The sequence below is a fragment of the Epinephelus lanceolatus genome, chromosome 17, assembly GCF_041903045.1.
Source record: "Epinephelus lanceolatus isolate andai-2023 chromosome 17, ASM4190304v1, whole genome shotgun sequence".
Taxonomy (NCBI): domain Eukaryota; kingdom Metazoa; phylum Chordata; class Actinopteri; order Perciformes; family Serranidae; genus Epinephelus; species Epinephelus lanceolatus.
This window is the reverse complement of record NC_135750.1, coordinates 20,721,324-20,737,566: the sequence shown is the minus strand read 5'-3', so window position 1 is coordinate 20,737,566 and position 16,243 is coordinate 20,721,324. Positions and strand designations below refer to the sequence as shown.

General features: G+C 41.1%; 1 protein-coding gene across 2 annotated transcripts in view; it reads left to right on the top strand.

Moving 5' to 3' along the window:
• Window positions 1-16,243, top strand: part of LOC117248036 (serine/threonine-protein kinase MARK1-like) — a 41,757-nt gene that overhangs the window by 23,747 nt on the left and 1,767 nt on the right. The window contains exons 4-17 of one of the 2 annotated variants that reach the window (XM_033612755.2): window positions 1,684-1,732; window positions 3,036-3,101; window positions 3,409-3,479; window positions 5,893-5,949; window positions 6,095-6,331; window positions 8,886-9,005; window positions 9,681-9,780; window positions 10,108-10,220; window positions 11,363-11,516; window positions 12,306-12,487; window positions 12,665-12,756; window positions 12,882-13,022; window positions 13,224-13,475; window positions 16,151-16,195. In XM_033612755.2, coding sequence (XP_033468646.1) covers window positions 1,684-1,732; window positions 3,036-3,101; window positions 3,409-3,479; window positions 5,893-5,949; window positions 6,095-6,331; window positions 8,886-9,005; window positions 9,681-9,780; window positions 10,108-10,220; window positions 11,363-11,516; window positions 12,306-12,487; window positions 12,665-12,756; window positions 12,882-13,022; window positions 13,224-13,475; window positions 16,151-16,195 — 1,679 coding nt within the window. Of the gene's footprint in view, window positions 1-1,683; window positions 1,733-3,035; window positions 3,102-3,408; window positions 3,480-5,892; window positions 5,950-6,094; window positions 6,332-8,885; window positions 9,006-9,680; window positions 9,781-10,107; window positions 10,221-11,362; window positions 11,565-12,305; window positions 12,488-12,664; window positions 12,757-12,881; window positions 13,023-13,223; window positions 13,476-16,150; window positions 16,196-16,243 lie in introns of both variants that reach the window. The other variant, XM_033612754.2, reaches the window with a different exon arrangement.

Sequence of the window (16,243 nt, the reverse complement as noted above, 5' to 3'; positions counted from 1 at the left end):
ACCTGCATGTTGTTGAACCAGACTGTAGCTGAGAGGTCCCACAGAGTCGGGCCTGCTCACACTGGTATAATGGCTGTGTTTGATGACCTAGAAACATAGACTATCCCAGCACTTATGTAAGACCTAAAAGGCCATTAGAAAAGCTGCACGCACACACAGGCATATACACATGCATACACACCACCACAGCGTCCATTCTCATTTTTTTTAATTTGACATGTTCGATAACGACATGTAAAGTCAGTGTTCTCGTTTTGACACAGGCAGGAGATCAAAGCAGCATCGCTCAGGAGCTTTTTGCTTAATAATCAAAGTGGTCAGCAAACAGCAAAATCTGTGTTGGGTCTCAGGTAGCAGTCGATGCTGAATCCCAGTCGAGCGAGTGTTGAAATTTAACACTCAGACACAGTCTCAGCATGACTGGGAATCAGCAGAATGTAAATGATTCAACAGCACCTCTAAGTGGCTGCATGAGCTCGTCTGACATAAACAGCGGCACAGAGAGTGAGGAGACACAGTTTTAAATGATTATAACTCTGAGTTGTCTCCTTTCTGACTCCGCACTCAGCTGTTATACATGCTGCTTTGAGAAAATAGAGTGGAGGATGTGATTTTCCTTTTAGGGGTTTGTCAGAAGACTGGGTAGAAACTTTTCCCATCTGCAGGACAGAGTCTTATCATAATAAATCTTGTAAGGGAGCTCAAATTCTGCTTTGTTCTCTGGAACAGCAGGACTAAAGCATCAATATGATTTTGCTGCTTTTCTGAAAAAATAATCAGATTGTGATTATTTTTACTGATATTGCAACTGCGATATGATTTACGATCTTAGCAAGAATGATAAGTCTTACATCATTATTCTCATTCCCACTGAAAAATATACTAAAATGATCATGGTGTGTCTTTTGCGGGGATCTGTATGAGGGGTAGGAATCACCAGAGGATCCATGATACGACGTTATCACAATACCATACTATTACTATTTAAAATATGTTGCAATATGCTGAGTATTGCAGTAAAATGCACTGCGATATATTGAGATGTATTATCTTTTTTCAACTGTAAATTTTGTCCCCGAAGGGAAACTTTTTTAACATCTTTTTATCTAGTAAGATAAAGTTTTCAGTCTGTTCATCTCACCTCAGCCATTTTTTTTGCCGCGGTAAAATGTATCTAGTGGACTGAAAATGCAATTGATGAAGTTTAATTTGTATTTGTAATATTAATAATTTAGATAATAAAAAAAATCCATACATGGCACTATGTGATGATATGACATTGCCACACAAAAATATCATAATACTATGCTGTGTCGACTCTGCAGTGGATGACTGTGTGTTTAGATGGCCAGCCGGCTGGACTGCAGTTTGTCAGCGTAGTTATAATTCTGGTCCTAATCTGTGTAGGGCAGGGTTTAGTGCAACGTTGTCGCTGCATCAGTCATATTGCTTCACACAGCAGAGAAGTCCCATGATCCTCAGCTCCTCTCATGTTGTCACACTTAGGTGCTTTGGAGTTTATTGTGGCTCAGTTCCCTTCACTCAGCTCCCTAAGCAGTGCTTAATAATATTCTCTAACAGTGCTTTCCCCAGCAGAGACAGAGCAAGCACTCAGGGTCACTGCATGTAATGTCAATTGATGTGTTTTTGGATGCATTAAATGTCCCTTCTGTGTCTTAACAGCTCTTCAGGGAAGTCCGAATAATGAAGATACTGAATCATCCGAATATAGGTAAGTTCAAACAGGAGCCTGCAGCAGCTTGATGACAGCTTAACGATGATATTCCCACTTAAATTGGATTAGTATTACCAATTAAACCAACACCCAGAAGCAAGCTTAACCAGTATAAGCTACATCGAAGAAATACCATTCTTTTGAAATGTATTTGTATTTCTGCTACTCCATTATTAAGTTAATTAATGTATTTATATATTTTGGAATGGGATGCTGTGATTCCCATTTGTATTTTCAAAATAAGCATTCCAAATTTTCCAATACTGTGGTACTTAAATGAGCAGTGTGTAAGAATTAGGGGGATTAAATAGCATCTAGTGGTGACGATTGCAGCTTGCAACCAGCTAAAATTCCTCATGGTTAGAATTTCTTCAGTGTTCCTTGCTCAGGACGTTTTTAGCGGGAGCCAGTTTATCCACAGAGGTCTCCACCTCTCCAACATAAACAGACTGTGTGATTAAAACAAATAAAAACACTGAATAAAGCAGTTTTACGTAAAAATAATCGGTGGTTTTCCAACATTGCTCATCACGGAGGGCCTGCTAACTATCACCGTAAAGGCCTTTGCACACCGAGTCTGTTTTTTACAGATGTATTTTTTTAATCCACTGAAAAAAAATGTTACGCACAGAAACCTTGCACGCAGATTCGGAAGCGTTTTATTGTTGAGAAAATTCGCAATACGTGACAAAATTACCTATCTGACTGTGACCACTCCCTCCCTGTCTTTCATTTGGCACCGCTGCTGCATGAAGGGGAGAAGCAATCCTCCGTCTCTGTCTTCCACATTCTGTGTGCAGTCCACATCCTCCTCCTCGTCATCATCATCCACCTGAATATTACTATCTGACCTGTTGAAAGTTGCTATCAGAGTTATGAAATGATTCTGTGCACCCCATTTCTCCGGCTTGTTGCAGCTGTGTCCCGCCGCCACATTTTCTTCACTGATTCTTGGTCAAACGTCTCAAAAGGATGTGAAAAACTGTTTCAAAAATTTTAATGGTCAACAAAAGTTTGTCTGTTCTTGGCTACTATAGGAACAGGGTGGACGAGGATAAGGACCTGCTCTATATGTATGGCTCATTCTAAGCTAAAGAAAAAATGTTTCCTATTTTCAGGTGATAATACATTTAAGAAAACATGCTTTTTATATTTCTGCCAACATATGCCCTCTAAATTCTGCACACTGAACCTTTAAAGGCTGAAGACAGACTTAACGAGACCGGTAAATTCATTTAACACCTATAACTTCCATTTGTAAGACGAGTCTTTTCTAAAAAGCTGATTTTTTTTCCTGCAGTGAAATTGTTTGAGGTGATTGAGACCGAGAAGACACTTTATTTGGTGATGGAGTACGCCAGTGGGGGTGAGTGGAGCATTAATGCACTAAACATGTGACATTTGATTTATTTTTGAGTGTATTCCTGCTTGATTTTTCCACAAATCAGTTCTACAGTAACAACAAACCATATACCATACAATATTAGTTGATAGCTGCCTCTAATGTAATATTCATTCATAAATCTGTTAACATTTCAAGTGCAAACATGCCATTTGAATGCTTTTATCTTAATTAACTCACAGCGTGAGTGACTACATGATCATGGTACTCTAGATGTGATATAAAGGTGATATAGAATGAGATTAATGTATTTTTCCTCTCTCTACTCCAGGAGAAGTATTTGACTATCTAGTGGCTCATGGCAGAATGAAGGAGAAGGAGGCCAGGGCCAAGTTCAGACAGGTGAGTCATCAGTATCGCACCTCTGTCGTCATTCCATTTACTGTTTTCAGAGGGAAGACTGCATGCACCAAGATCAAGCTTCGTCACCGACTGCAGAGAAAAGATTGAGCGCAGATAGCTTGGCCTGAGAGAGCAGAGGGGGTTGAGAACAACTTCCTTACAGATGCTGCTCTGACACCTAGTGGTGCTACAAATGCAATAAGGCATCTGTGTACCTGCTGCAGCTCATGAATTCAGCAGCCTCTGTCATGCTTACTTTCACCCTGGAAATGAGCAGAATTAGACCAGTTCTTTGACGTCCACGCTGTTCACATTTAAAATCCCTCATTGATGGTCTTAGATGACTCAGAGGAACTGTGTGTGACACAGTGTGGGCAGCTTGTTTGTCTGCGTGTGCGCCACAGTACAGAGAGATCAACATTCAGGAAGGTGCGTGTGTGTGTGGCTGAGAGCAGGCAGGTGGGCGGCAGCTGTCAAAGAACAGTGTGTTTGCTATTTGATTGATGCTATTCGGGCATATGTTGGTGAATTTCAACTGTCAACTGTCATAGCAACTGTTTACTGTGTGTCACAGGATTGCAGTGACTTTGGTATGAGACATTTGGGCCTGAAAAATGAACTTGAATGAAAAATGCATCATCATAAACCTCAGATGAAGATTACAATAATACAGTGATGCACAAATATTTTTTGTTGTGGATGCAGAAAATGTCCCGCCCCCTGTTCTCCTACAAAGCAATTACATTTTTACAATAATGAGGATGTTAGCACAGGTTAGCCAAAGTAAATTATATTTCCTTGAAAGCATGAAAGCACTCCTGTTTGTTTATTGGCCCACAGTTTGAGATAAACTATATAGGGTGAAACCTTGCACAGCACTAGAGCGCGTCAGGAATGAGCACTAAAACCTAGAAATGAGTTAGCATTTTAGCACTCCCGGTTCCTTCGTCTGAAAGCCAATGGGTTTTTGGTTAGATGCCTGAAATAAAGTCTGTGGTTCATACAAGCTTAAGAGATTTTCACGCGTTTTTGTACGACATAAACATGTCAGTAAAATCCCCACTCGTGAATTTTGAAGCTTTCGTGGGTCTTAAAAAAGCGGTTGCTAACAAGTGGCTAAATGAGACTACAGACTGTCATCATGCTGAACACAGCTTTACAGCCTTGTTGTAGTAGCAATGTTAAGTCATGTGACTGTAGTGTAGTTTGTTTATAGCCTAACATTAGCTTTTTGCATGTAGTGATTGCATTGAAGCCTCAAAAATTATAAAAGTGGTGTTTATTTGTGAAAATTAACTTGTGCAACAAAAATGTGTATGTGTCATAAATGTTTGTTTGTCACAGAGGTTATTTTCTTTCTTTTTTTTAGAGATATTTTTTGGGGCTCTTTGCCTTTATTGGATAGGACATGTGCAATGAGAGGGGGGATGACATGCAGGAAAGGGGTGCCCATAGATTGGAATCAAACCTGCGGCCGCTGCAACAAGGACGTAGACTTTTGTACATGAGGCGCCTGCTCTACCATGTGAGCTAGATGGCGCCCCAACAAAGTTTATTTTTTGCAGTAATCCAAATACCAATGGAAATATCCCATATTCTTTTTGACGAGGGTACCAGGGTAATGCTAACTTTGCATTAGCCTCCAGAAAAACCTCATCCCTGGGGCACTCTGTTTCAGTAATACTTTTATAAAAGTCAAATATTCTCTGGTTTCAGCTTCTCAAATGAGAGAGTTTGCTGCTTTAATTTGTCCTATATAACTGTGAATTGAATTTGGATTTTGGACTTTTTGTCAGACAAAACAAGTGAATTGAATCAGAATCAGAATCTGGTTTATTGCCAGGTTGGTTTTCACATACAGATAAATTGCTGGTGCATAGACGAAGACATCATGTGGACTCTAAATGGCCACTTTTCCACCGTTTTCAATAAAGAAAATAATCTCCAGATAATGAAAATAATTGTTAGTTTCAGCATTATTGTGCTCTTTGTGACAGTATTTTTGTATGTCTTTTATACATTTTTCATACATTCTTAAACCTGTCACTTTAATTATTTTATTAATTTAAATAGATACCCATTTTGTCTATTTGTTTTATGTTTTTCTTTGATATTAATTTGTTTTTGTTTTTTGTTTGTTAATGGATGGGTCATTTTATTTTGTTTGTGTTTATATATTTTATATTATTTTTTCTTTTTGGTTGTTCTTTTTGTTTTATTTTATTTATTTTTGTGTACTACTGCTTGCTTGCTTGCTTGCTAGTTTGCTTGCTGTGCTCTTCAGAACTGCTTAATGGGTTGCCTGTATAGGATATGAAGTATTTTTGTTTGTATTTGTAAATGATAATAGAAAAATCTTTCTTAATATTTGATATACATGTGGTGTCTTACGACGTGTGTGTTTGTATTTCAGATTGTGTCTGCCGTTCAGTATTGTCACCAGAGGAGGATAGTACACAGGGATCTAAAGGTGAGGATCTAAACTCTCAACCTCTCTGATATCTGATTTCTTCTGTAGTATCCATATCTGGCATGTATATCTTGGGAAAACCCTCCTTAATCCATCATGTTCTGTCAGTGCTGATGGTGATTTGCTCCATCTCTCCCCACCTCAGGCGGAGAACCTGTTGTTAGACGCAGATATGAACATCAAGATCGCTGACTTTGGCTTCAGTAACGAGTTCACTGTGGGCAGCAAGCTGGACACTTTCTGTGGCTCCCCGCCGTATGCTGCCCCTGAACTGTTCCAGGGAAAGAAGTACGACGGACCAGAGGTGGATGTCTGGAGCCTCGGGGTCATCCTCTACACACTGGTCAGCGGATCACTGCCCTTCGATGGACAGAATCTAAAGGTATGCAGTTGCTCTGGTTCTAGGACGTATCGCTGGCTATGTTTATGTGAACTGAAGAGTATACTGCTTTACAAAGGTCATACAAAGTTTTAGCTTTAATTGTTGCCATGATCAAAGCAGTTAGCACATCATTGCTTTTCACCTTTTGCGAGCACAAATCGATTAAGAGCTCACTATGCTTTAAATGAAGTGGTTGTTGAATCATCTAAAGGTGTGGTTACATTTCACCTCCGTCCTGCAAATATTCACTCCGTTTCTCATTCACTCCCATTGAGGCCAGTGTGACAGACAAATTCAAGCATGCATTTCCTGTTTTAATGTGATTTCAATCCAGGTCAGAGTTCACTGTTACAACTTTGACAATGTGGATGTGCTCGGTCTGACAATAGATGCACTGTGTTTGGAAATGGAGAGGTTATTTCTATAGGAACTTTCGGCACCATGTCACACATACTAAACTGCTACCACATTAGCACACAACAAACTGCAGCATTGGTCTTAGAGTGTATTTTTTAAACAAAAGACTTGTGTCATTGTACCATAACACTGTCTTAAACCATCCCGACAGACAACCTGACACTCACGACCACTTTACAGAGCAAGGTGTGCAAACGTGTGAAAGTAGGCTGGGTTTGAATTTCTCTTCTGAGCTCTCTTTTTTTTCATTCTTCACACAATAACTGTGTGTGTACAACAACGTGCAACACCACAAAAGGCTTTTGGGTTGTTCAGAAAGAAGATTTATGCCTAAAGACATAATCTGATAACACCTAGTACTGCTTAGCTCATGTGAAACATGTTGACACCTTAAATATGTCCTCCAAAATAAGAATATGACAGGACGCAGCTGCCTCTGTAGCAAGCGAGGAAGAATCAGAAGTCACAGTAGTAAAAGTAATGATAAATTCTCTGAGACATTTTTTATTAATCAAAATATATGAATTATTCTGTTTGAGTATTCTTCGCATAGCCACCAAAGGCCACAGTAAATATAAAGTGCAAAATGAAGTGCTACAGCCTGGTATCTTCCATCTATCTATGCCTCTCATAAGTCTATGAACGCAGATTATTCCAGCAGAGTTGGGATGTTTACTTGTGTCACCTCAAAACAGGGTTACACGAATAACCAAACTATGAGTGGAATTTCCTCAATCGTTTGGAGTAATAGGGATTCATCCACCCTGCTTTAATAATGCAGCAGTTTTGGAATATTTTTTGAAGCTGCAGCTGCAGTTAATCCAGCAGGCCGAGAAAAGAGGAAATGTTCGACACATTTTTAATGCATTTTCATGGCCGAGCTCAGTGATCTGTAACCTTTTTAAAGCTGCACTAATTAATATTTTTATATTAACAATTGATTACTGTGGTTTATGTGAAAGCGGTTGGTCGTGGTGGTGAACCCACAGAGAGCATTTTAAGTGTCTTTCAGAACATCGCTTTAGTTTTATGCCCCACAGCCTTTTGTTTTCAGCCACAGCAGGCTGCTGTTTTTATTTCTGATAAAATAAACCCACTGTACGCTGTAAGCATTAAGCGTCAGACAGAGAAGGCAGTGTCTAGCTAGTGAAGAGTGAATGTAATGAATCATTTAGCAGCTCCCTCAGGAGTTAATAGAGACAAACTCAGATAAAAACAAGAATGAGAACTGGACCTACGTTTATCAGGGGGAAAAAAACGTGTCGAAATGAATGCTAATATTGCACCATGTCTGCTAGATGAGTAAATAGGTAACTGCCAACACAACAACAGCTTTAAGGTCTGGTGTGTAAGAGCTAGGGGAATTTAGTGGCATCTAGTGGTGAGAATTGCAGGTTGCAACCAGCTGAAACTTCTCCCAGTTTGGATTCCTTCAGTTTTAATTGTTCAGGAGGTTTTTACCTGGAGCCTAATTATCCACAGAGGTCTCTTCCTCTCAAAACAGAGGGGCTTGGTTGATTTAAACTGGTAAAAACACTGTTACAAATCAGTGTTTCTCCTTCGCTGTTTGGCACACTGGAGATGAGTCAATAGCCCAGCACATGCTAATCTGTGCTCACCTTTTTTCTCTGATATCTTAAGATCCACATGTTCAGGAGGTTTTTACCAGGAGCCTAATTATCCACAGAAGTCTCTTCCTCGACTAAACAAATGGATGTGGTAATTTAAACTGTTTGAAACACAGAACAACGCAGTGATTAGTGTTTTTCTGACGCTTTCATCGCGGAGGGGCTGCTAACTACTGTGGCCGATGCAAAAACGTGAACGGCCCTATCTAGAGCCAGTGTTTGGTTTGTCCATTCTGGGCTACAGGCCATCTCTGTAGACGAGAACCTGCTTACTATGTAGATATAAATGGCTCATTCTAAGGTAATGAAAATGCTGCGAATCTTATTTTCAGCTGATTATACACTAAAGAAAAGATACTTATTATATTATATTCCATTTCTGCCAATATATCCCTATAAATCATACACACTGGACCTTTAAATCAAATAATGCTGCTTTTTATTTGCCAGTTTTTGTTGCTGATTTCTCATTTTATGTCCGTCTCTCTGTCTGTTGATTTGGAGTGTAGGAGCTGAGGGAGAGGGTCCTGCGGGGAAAGTACCGTATTCCCTTCTACATGTCCACAGACTGTGAAAACCTGCTGAAGAAACTACTCGTGCTCAACCCCGTCAAACGAGGCAGTTTGGAGGTATTAACTGCCATTTGCATTGTTGCGTCTCCACAGTTATTGGCTCTCCATTCAAAAGTGTTTTGCACAGCAGCTGAACAGACAGTCCTAATGATTTGGAGCACGATTGTTGTGCGTCATCTGAAAGCATATAATTGCTGCTGCTGTTAATTATCAAGCAACAGAACACTTCACTTTACAGACTGTCAGATGGGAATTTGGAAACATTATTCATCTGAGATCAAAGAGTGGTCTTACATAATTCTTTGATTAGAGCATTTAGAAATAATAAAGGTAAATTAAAGAGTTTGTTGAAGCACTGTAAGAAATAAAACTATATTAATTCAACAGAGTCCTTACTCGCTGTTCTTTCCCTTCGTCCATGAATCAGGGATGGTGTCGGCTTGTTTCTCCTTTGCAAATATACAGTTGTCAGTTCAACTGACCCCCAGTCTGTCCAGAGTCAATACCAGCCCTGCTCTCAGAACCAGGCAGAAGTTCAATAGTAAAGATTTCTCCACCAATAATAACAATTGATCACACTGTTGTTCAGCCCCAGCTGATTTCATAACTGCCCTCCTCCTAACTGTCATATTAAATATATAACAGATGTGAGTCACAATTAATTATCTGAAACTGCAGTTAACTAATTGTACTGAACATACATGAGCTCACATTGTCTTGTTTCTTTGTTAGCAAATCATGAAAGACCATTGGATGAATGTGGGTCACGAGGAGGAGGAGCTAAAACCTTACATCGAGCCGGAGGCAGACTTCAATGATTCATCCAGGATAGGTGTGTCTCAGTGTCTGTGTGTATGTGTGTGTGTATGGGTATGACTTAAGTTACCTTCGGGGACACATACTAGACTCAAGACCAATTCATCAGGGATGGCTTGTCCAATTGGGGACGAAGGCCGTGTCCCCATTTCTGAAAATGCTGATTTTTGGGTCAGTGGTTGGGGTTATGGTTAGGTTGAGTCTCCATGAAATGCATGTAAGTCTATATAGTTTCCCCGAGAGTGACCTCACTAAACATGTCTGAGTGTGTGTGTGTCTTGATGTCACTATTTATGTCATGTCTAGTACGCTGACTCTGTGATTCACATCTGTCCACCATCAGAGCTCATGGTGACGATGGGCTTCCCTAAAGATGAGATCACAGAGTCTCTACAGAGCCAGAAGTACGATGATGTCATGGCCACCTACCTGCTGCTGGGCAGAAAAGCTCCGGAGGTCAGTTTGTTTTTTGACATGCATCATCTTGACATCATCGCCAGTACTTAATGCATTAAATGACTACTTTGCCCTCCAAATGACCATTTGTATGTCAGTTACTCACCATGTGTTGTGTTGAATACGGGAAGAAAGCTTTGTTTTTCTTGCATGCCTTGGATGAATGAAGAAAATTTTTGGTGAAAGAAAGTAAAAGGGGTTTGTGTTTAACAAGAGCAAAATGATACAAACTCCCATGCAATTTTTGCAGCATAATCCAAGGCTCATTTATCCAGTTGTACGCTCAGTACTTCCCAAACAGACGGCCCTTTCCAACAGGGAACTGATCTTGTGAAGCATAACCATGCTCTCTTTAAAGCCAGGCTCCATTGACAGAAACCGTAATTTTACCTCACTGAACACGGGAGCTGCTGGTCTACCTCTGCCTCAATCAGTTAGTTTGTGTGTGACTTTGGTTTTGTTAAAGGGTTAGTTCAGATGTCATGGGTATGGTAAGAACCCAATAGTAGCACCACAAACACAAGGACAGTTTGTAATAGGCTCTAATGAAACCACTTGAAACACACAGAACAAACAGGCAGATGAAACTGCAAGCAAGATTAAATCCTAGGCCTGAGGCTTCCTGGACAGGAGCTCAAGCACGGAGCGGGAAAGTCTCTGATGTCCGCTGGACGCACACAAACAGCAAACAGTTCGGTAATGAGCAGCAGTACTGTGAAGAGCTGACTATAGGTGGGTCGAAACTGGCGAGGAGTCGAGGAGCCGGTGGTGATGATGAGCAGATGCTGCGGCGCATACATAAAGGCAGAATGTGCAGCCACGCGATGTGGTAATCCACAGCACAGGAAATCACAGGCAGCAGAGCAGGTAAACTCACAATGTGCCCACTGTGACATCAGATTCACCAAAGTCACACGGTAACACAAACAAACTACTGATCCAGGCAGTGGTAGACTAGCAGTGAGGTAAAATGGTTGTTTTTGATTCTTCGTTCACCCCGGACATATGTGAAAAAAACAGTTTTCTTCACAAATTCAAAGCAACACGGGTTGAGTCATTGATATACAAATGGTCATTTGAGGGGGGTGGATTATCCCTTTAAGTCATGTGACCATATCCCCTCTACTCTCTCTGTGTTCCAGTTTGAGGGGAGCGAACCTCTGACCAACAGCATCCTGGGCCAGCGACAGCGACCGACCAGTGACATCAACAATAGCTCCAGCATCTCTCCTGCCCATCCCAAGGTCACACGCAGCATCTCGGCCAATCAGAAGCAGCGCCGCTACAGTGATCATGGTGGGGATGATGATGGTGGTGGTGGTGGTGGTGTCGTAGAGAAGCCAAGTAAAGTAACCTCATCCTTCCCAGCTCTGAGAGTGCTGCTGGCTGCGTGCTGTGTAGGGGGAAGTTGCTCTTAGTCACTGAGGATTGGCCAGTGATCACATACCGGTATCCGCCCTGCTGATGTGCCTCTAAACAAGGCACTACAGCACTAAGAAACTCTACAGGTGCTTTTAAATAGCTGAATAAGGCTAATAGAGCTTTAGAAAAGCTAAGTTTTCATCTTTGGAACAATAGATAAAGAACATTTTTGTGATGTTAGAAAGAGGAACACATCAAACCTACATTAATATATATATTTGCTTAAAATTTATTTACATAATCAGTCTATTTAAATGTACAAATCAGTGACTCAACCTCAACACTGCACTCGTTGTGTAGCAGCTTCCTCCTATGTCGTGTGGGGCCATCGTGTCTGGCGCCATCTGCTGGCTGGCTGCCTTTCTGCAGCTCCCTGTGGAACAGCACCTCGAAGCATGAGGAGGGAACAGCTTTGCTTTGTACCTGCTCACCTTGGCTTCTATAAATGTATGACTTATTAAACAATGTGTTGGTGAGTGTTGTATTTGATTGGATGATGTCTAAATCTTGGCTTTGAGTGGCTTTGCTTGACGCTGTCGTAACGAAGGCCCTGTCCTTGTTTGTTCCTTGTCGTCTGATGATCCCTGATATTGGAGCTGTAGAAAAAGTGATATGTTTGGGGGAAATTTTAAAAGTATCTTCCCATGTGTGCGTCTCTTATAGTTGGTCCATCTGTGCCCCCGGCGGTGTCGTACACGAAGCGCGGCCAGGCCCTGAGTGTGGAAAGTGACCACAGGGAGGAGTGGGACGGAGCGCGCCGGCTGGAGCTCAGCACCTCGAAAGGAGATGTACCTGCTTCACCACTGGGAGTGCAGGAGAGGAAGAAAACTACAAGTGTTGTGGGGGTGAGGAAACAATTGCTCAAAAATGTCCACCATGTAAAGAAAAAAAAAGATATTTAAGGGAAAGTAAACAGTTCAAAGGTTTTTTGCCTCATTATTTTTTCACTTCTTAGGTAACCGGGTGTCACCAATACTCAGTCTTACAAGCTTTAACATGTTGTCTCTCTTTCCAACAAACAGACCAATGGATCAATGACTCGCAGGAACACGTATGTGTGTGAACGATCCTCTACTGACCGCTATTCAGCTATTCCCAATGGCAAAGACAGCAGGTAAACAAACAGACACACAGCCTTTTTTCAGTCTCGTCCAGGCCATGTTTCTGTCTAATTCTGTAACACGTGATATTGTACAAATGACCATGTTTTGGTGAAATAAATTAATTCTTGGCCCCTAGTTTAACCGAGGTGTCAGGGAGCACCCCATCGACTGCAATGAGCTCCACACGACCTCGCCACACCAAGTCCATGTCATCATCAGGGCATCCTTCAAAGAGCACACTGCCCCCCATTGACGACAACACAGAGCTGAAAGCCAGGTGAGCAGCCTGATCATCGCCTGGCCATCTATAATAACTGTGGCCATCATGACTGTGTATTTTTTCTGTGAAAGTGTATTTGTGGCAAAGATAGTGACACTGATAGTGTGAGTTAAATTGCAGCACATGTACAGCAGGCATGTTGATCCACAGAGTCTTTTGACACATGTAGTGATTTCTCCTGTCATGTTTACACTGCAGCTCCTCTCCACGGGGTCCCTCCACCTCTCCGTCTGCACACAGTATTAGCACCCCAGAGAAGAACCGTTTCCCTCGTGGTACCACCAGTCGCAGCACTTTCCATGGAGCTCAGCTCAGAGACCGACGCAGTGCCACCTACAACGGCCCCCCGGCTTCGCCCACATTGTCCCACGACACAGGGGCTCTCGCTCAGCAACGCAGGGGCACATCCACTGGGATCATCAGCAAGATCACCTCCAAGTTTGTCCGTAGGTCAGTGAAGACAAACGACTGCACAAATGAGATAAACTACCTAGTACTTAACACTTCTTGCACCTAAGGTATTCTTTGGCAGGGAACTTAACTTTCACAAAACCCTCAGGAATAAAACCCAAAGTGTGCAACTTAACACTGCCTGGGTGAATAAAACACTGTGCCTCAGTTTCAAAGGAATTGTTCTGTAATCAGACAAACTCATGGATGTCATTTTATGTATTTGCATGCTATCTGAAGGTATGACTGATCTTTGCTTAATTTCTAGTCACACAAAATGACAGTTTGCCCAATTAGCTCTGATCAAATTAGTAAAAAAAACACTTTATGCTTCTTCAAAGATGGATGACTAGTCCAACTAAACACTAAAAGGGTAATTAACATTTTTACTGTTTGTCATCTGCTTTCATTTTTACACGCACCCACATTATGAATCTTACTATGCGTAATATCTTATTCTTAATAGGGCTGCAACCAACATTTTTTTCCATTGTTTATTAGCCTGATCTGTCTATTATTTTCTGAATTAATCAAATAGTTGTTTGGACTATGAAGTGCCAGAAATGGTGTAAAATTTCGATCGGTGTTTCCAAAAGCCCAAGATGACGTTCTCAAATGTCTTGTTTTGTCCACAACCCAAAGATATTGGGTTTACTGTCATAGAGGAGTAAATAAAATAGGAAATATTCACATTTAAGAAGCTGGAATCAGATAATTTTTACTTTTTTTTCCTAAATAAAAATATGACTATGATTAATCTATTATTGAATTAGTTTGGAGTCAATAGTTGACAGTTAATCTATTAATTAATTAACTGTTGCATCTGTAATTCTGAATATCACACAGTCATGCTTCTAGCAGCTCTGTGACACTGCACTTTTTTTTATCATTTTAATAATACACAAACACAGACATAAGAAATACAGGGCAGAAAAATAAGGCAAGGAAAACAAATAGATAAGCATTAAGTAGTAGTAGTAATAATAATGAGCAATGTGATGTGTTTACACTGCAACATTTTGAGCTAAATGCTCACGTCAGTATGCTTACATGCTGATGTGTAGCAGGTAAAATAATAATACCAATGTCACTCCTGGTGTAGTTTAACATGTTAGCATTGCTGGCATTTCTTGCTAATTAGCACAAAAGACAGTGCAAGTACAAATGAGCCTAGTAGGAATAGTTTTGCAGGTATTTAATCAAGAAATGCAACGGTATGAGATTTTCATGATGTGATAACTGTCTCAAAAAATATCACAGCATCACAGTATACAGTATTCCATAGTTATTATTATTATTAGTTATAATGACTAAATGGCATGAAAACAAACATTTTTCAGCAAAAGCTTTTTTACAATTAAAACTTGAAACCATGTTTTAAATGAAAGTATGTGTAAGAGGAAAGGAGATGCACACATGATTCTCCCACCACCTGCATTTTTTTCAGTATCGTAGATAAGCAAATGTACAGGGTATGGTAACAACCAGTTTTCAAACCACTGTACACTGTAGAGCCAGTAGGCCCAGTACGGGACAAATTAAATGGCTAAAAATGACTTATGCTAAGCTATTAAGTAGTATTACATGAGTAGTATGAAATTCTCAATAGTATCGTGTGGCTGTCAGTCCCTTACATGCTCAGAGTTAAGTTAAGTGAAGATATTCTATTCACCTTCAGAGTGCATGCAGAGACATAAAAAATCATCCATGTATTTGTACGTCTCTGGTTAAGCTTAAAAAATAGTAAAATTCCCCAAAAACAAACTATTTGAAGAGATTTAAGGAGTTGTGAAAGCAAGAAAGCATCACACGCTCTCCCTGCCTCTTTAGCATAGATGCACTCTCTGATCTACTCCCAGTCCTTAGTGCTCATTATACATCCACGCTGTTACCCTTTGTTGTCAACATGACAAGCAAAGGAAAGGACCACATCATGCAGATAGCTCCTTGTGTCACCTTCACGCTGGCCCATCTGCTAGAGGCTCACAGCTTTCTCTCCTTCTCTCCCCGCATAGAGCTCTGTCTTTCAGGTCGACCCGGAGGTAGGAGAACACAACGCTCGCTGCACCTGTCCCCCCGTCCAAAAAAATAAAAGACTGTCCCCACTATGACCTTGGCCCATGTTTCCTTAACCCCTTACGTATTTGCCCACTACACTAGATCCTTGCCTACTGACACCCTTGTTATGCCGTGTACTACCTTCCCTTGTGTCCACCGCCTCGAGAACAAACCTCACGGCTCACCAGCTTTCCCTGTACTAAGCTCTGCCACGATATCTGCTTCTCAAGCCGCTGGCTTTCCTCTCCTTACTCTCCCCCCATCTTCACACTGAGCTTAAGAGAAAAGATCAGGTATAATATGGAGGCCGAATGAAAGATTTAGAGCCCCTTTTCCACTCCTTGCAGATCAGTGGGGATTAAGAAAAGGTAGCGTACAGTAGATGGGATGATGCATTTGGTTATTGTGGAGGAGCTACATTATTATGTGATTCGAGAAGTCACAGTCACCTCATTGTGTGCTGAACCCTGATACCCAGGAGTGTGGATTCTTCCCTGGCATGATGCCTGACACCCCTCTCTGTGTCCAGTGATGATGGGGCTGGTGTTTGTAACGGGTGGGGTGCTCATGTTGACATCAGCTTGTGGGAGTAACAGTGTATTCTTGGTTTATTTCAGGGTGCCTAGTGAGGGAGAGGCAAGTGCCAGGACAGAAACACCAAGGTGAGAATTTGATTGAGATGTAGATTTCATAAAAAGACTGTCACCGAC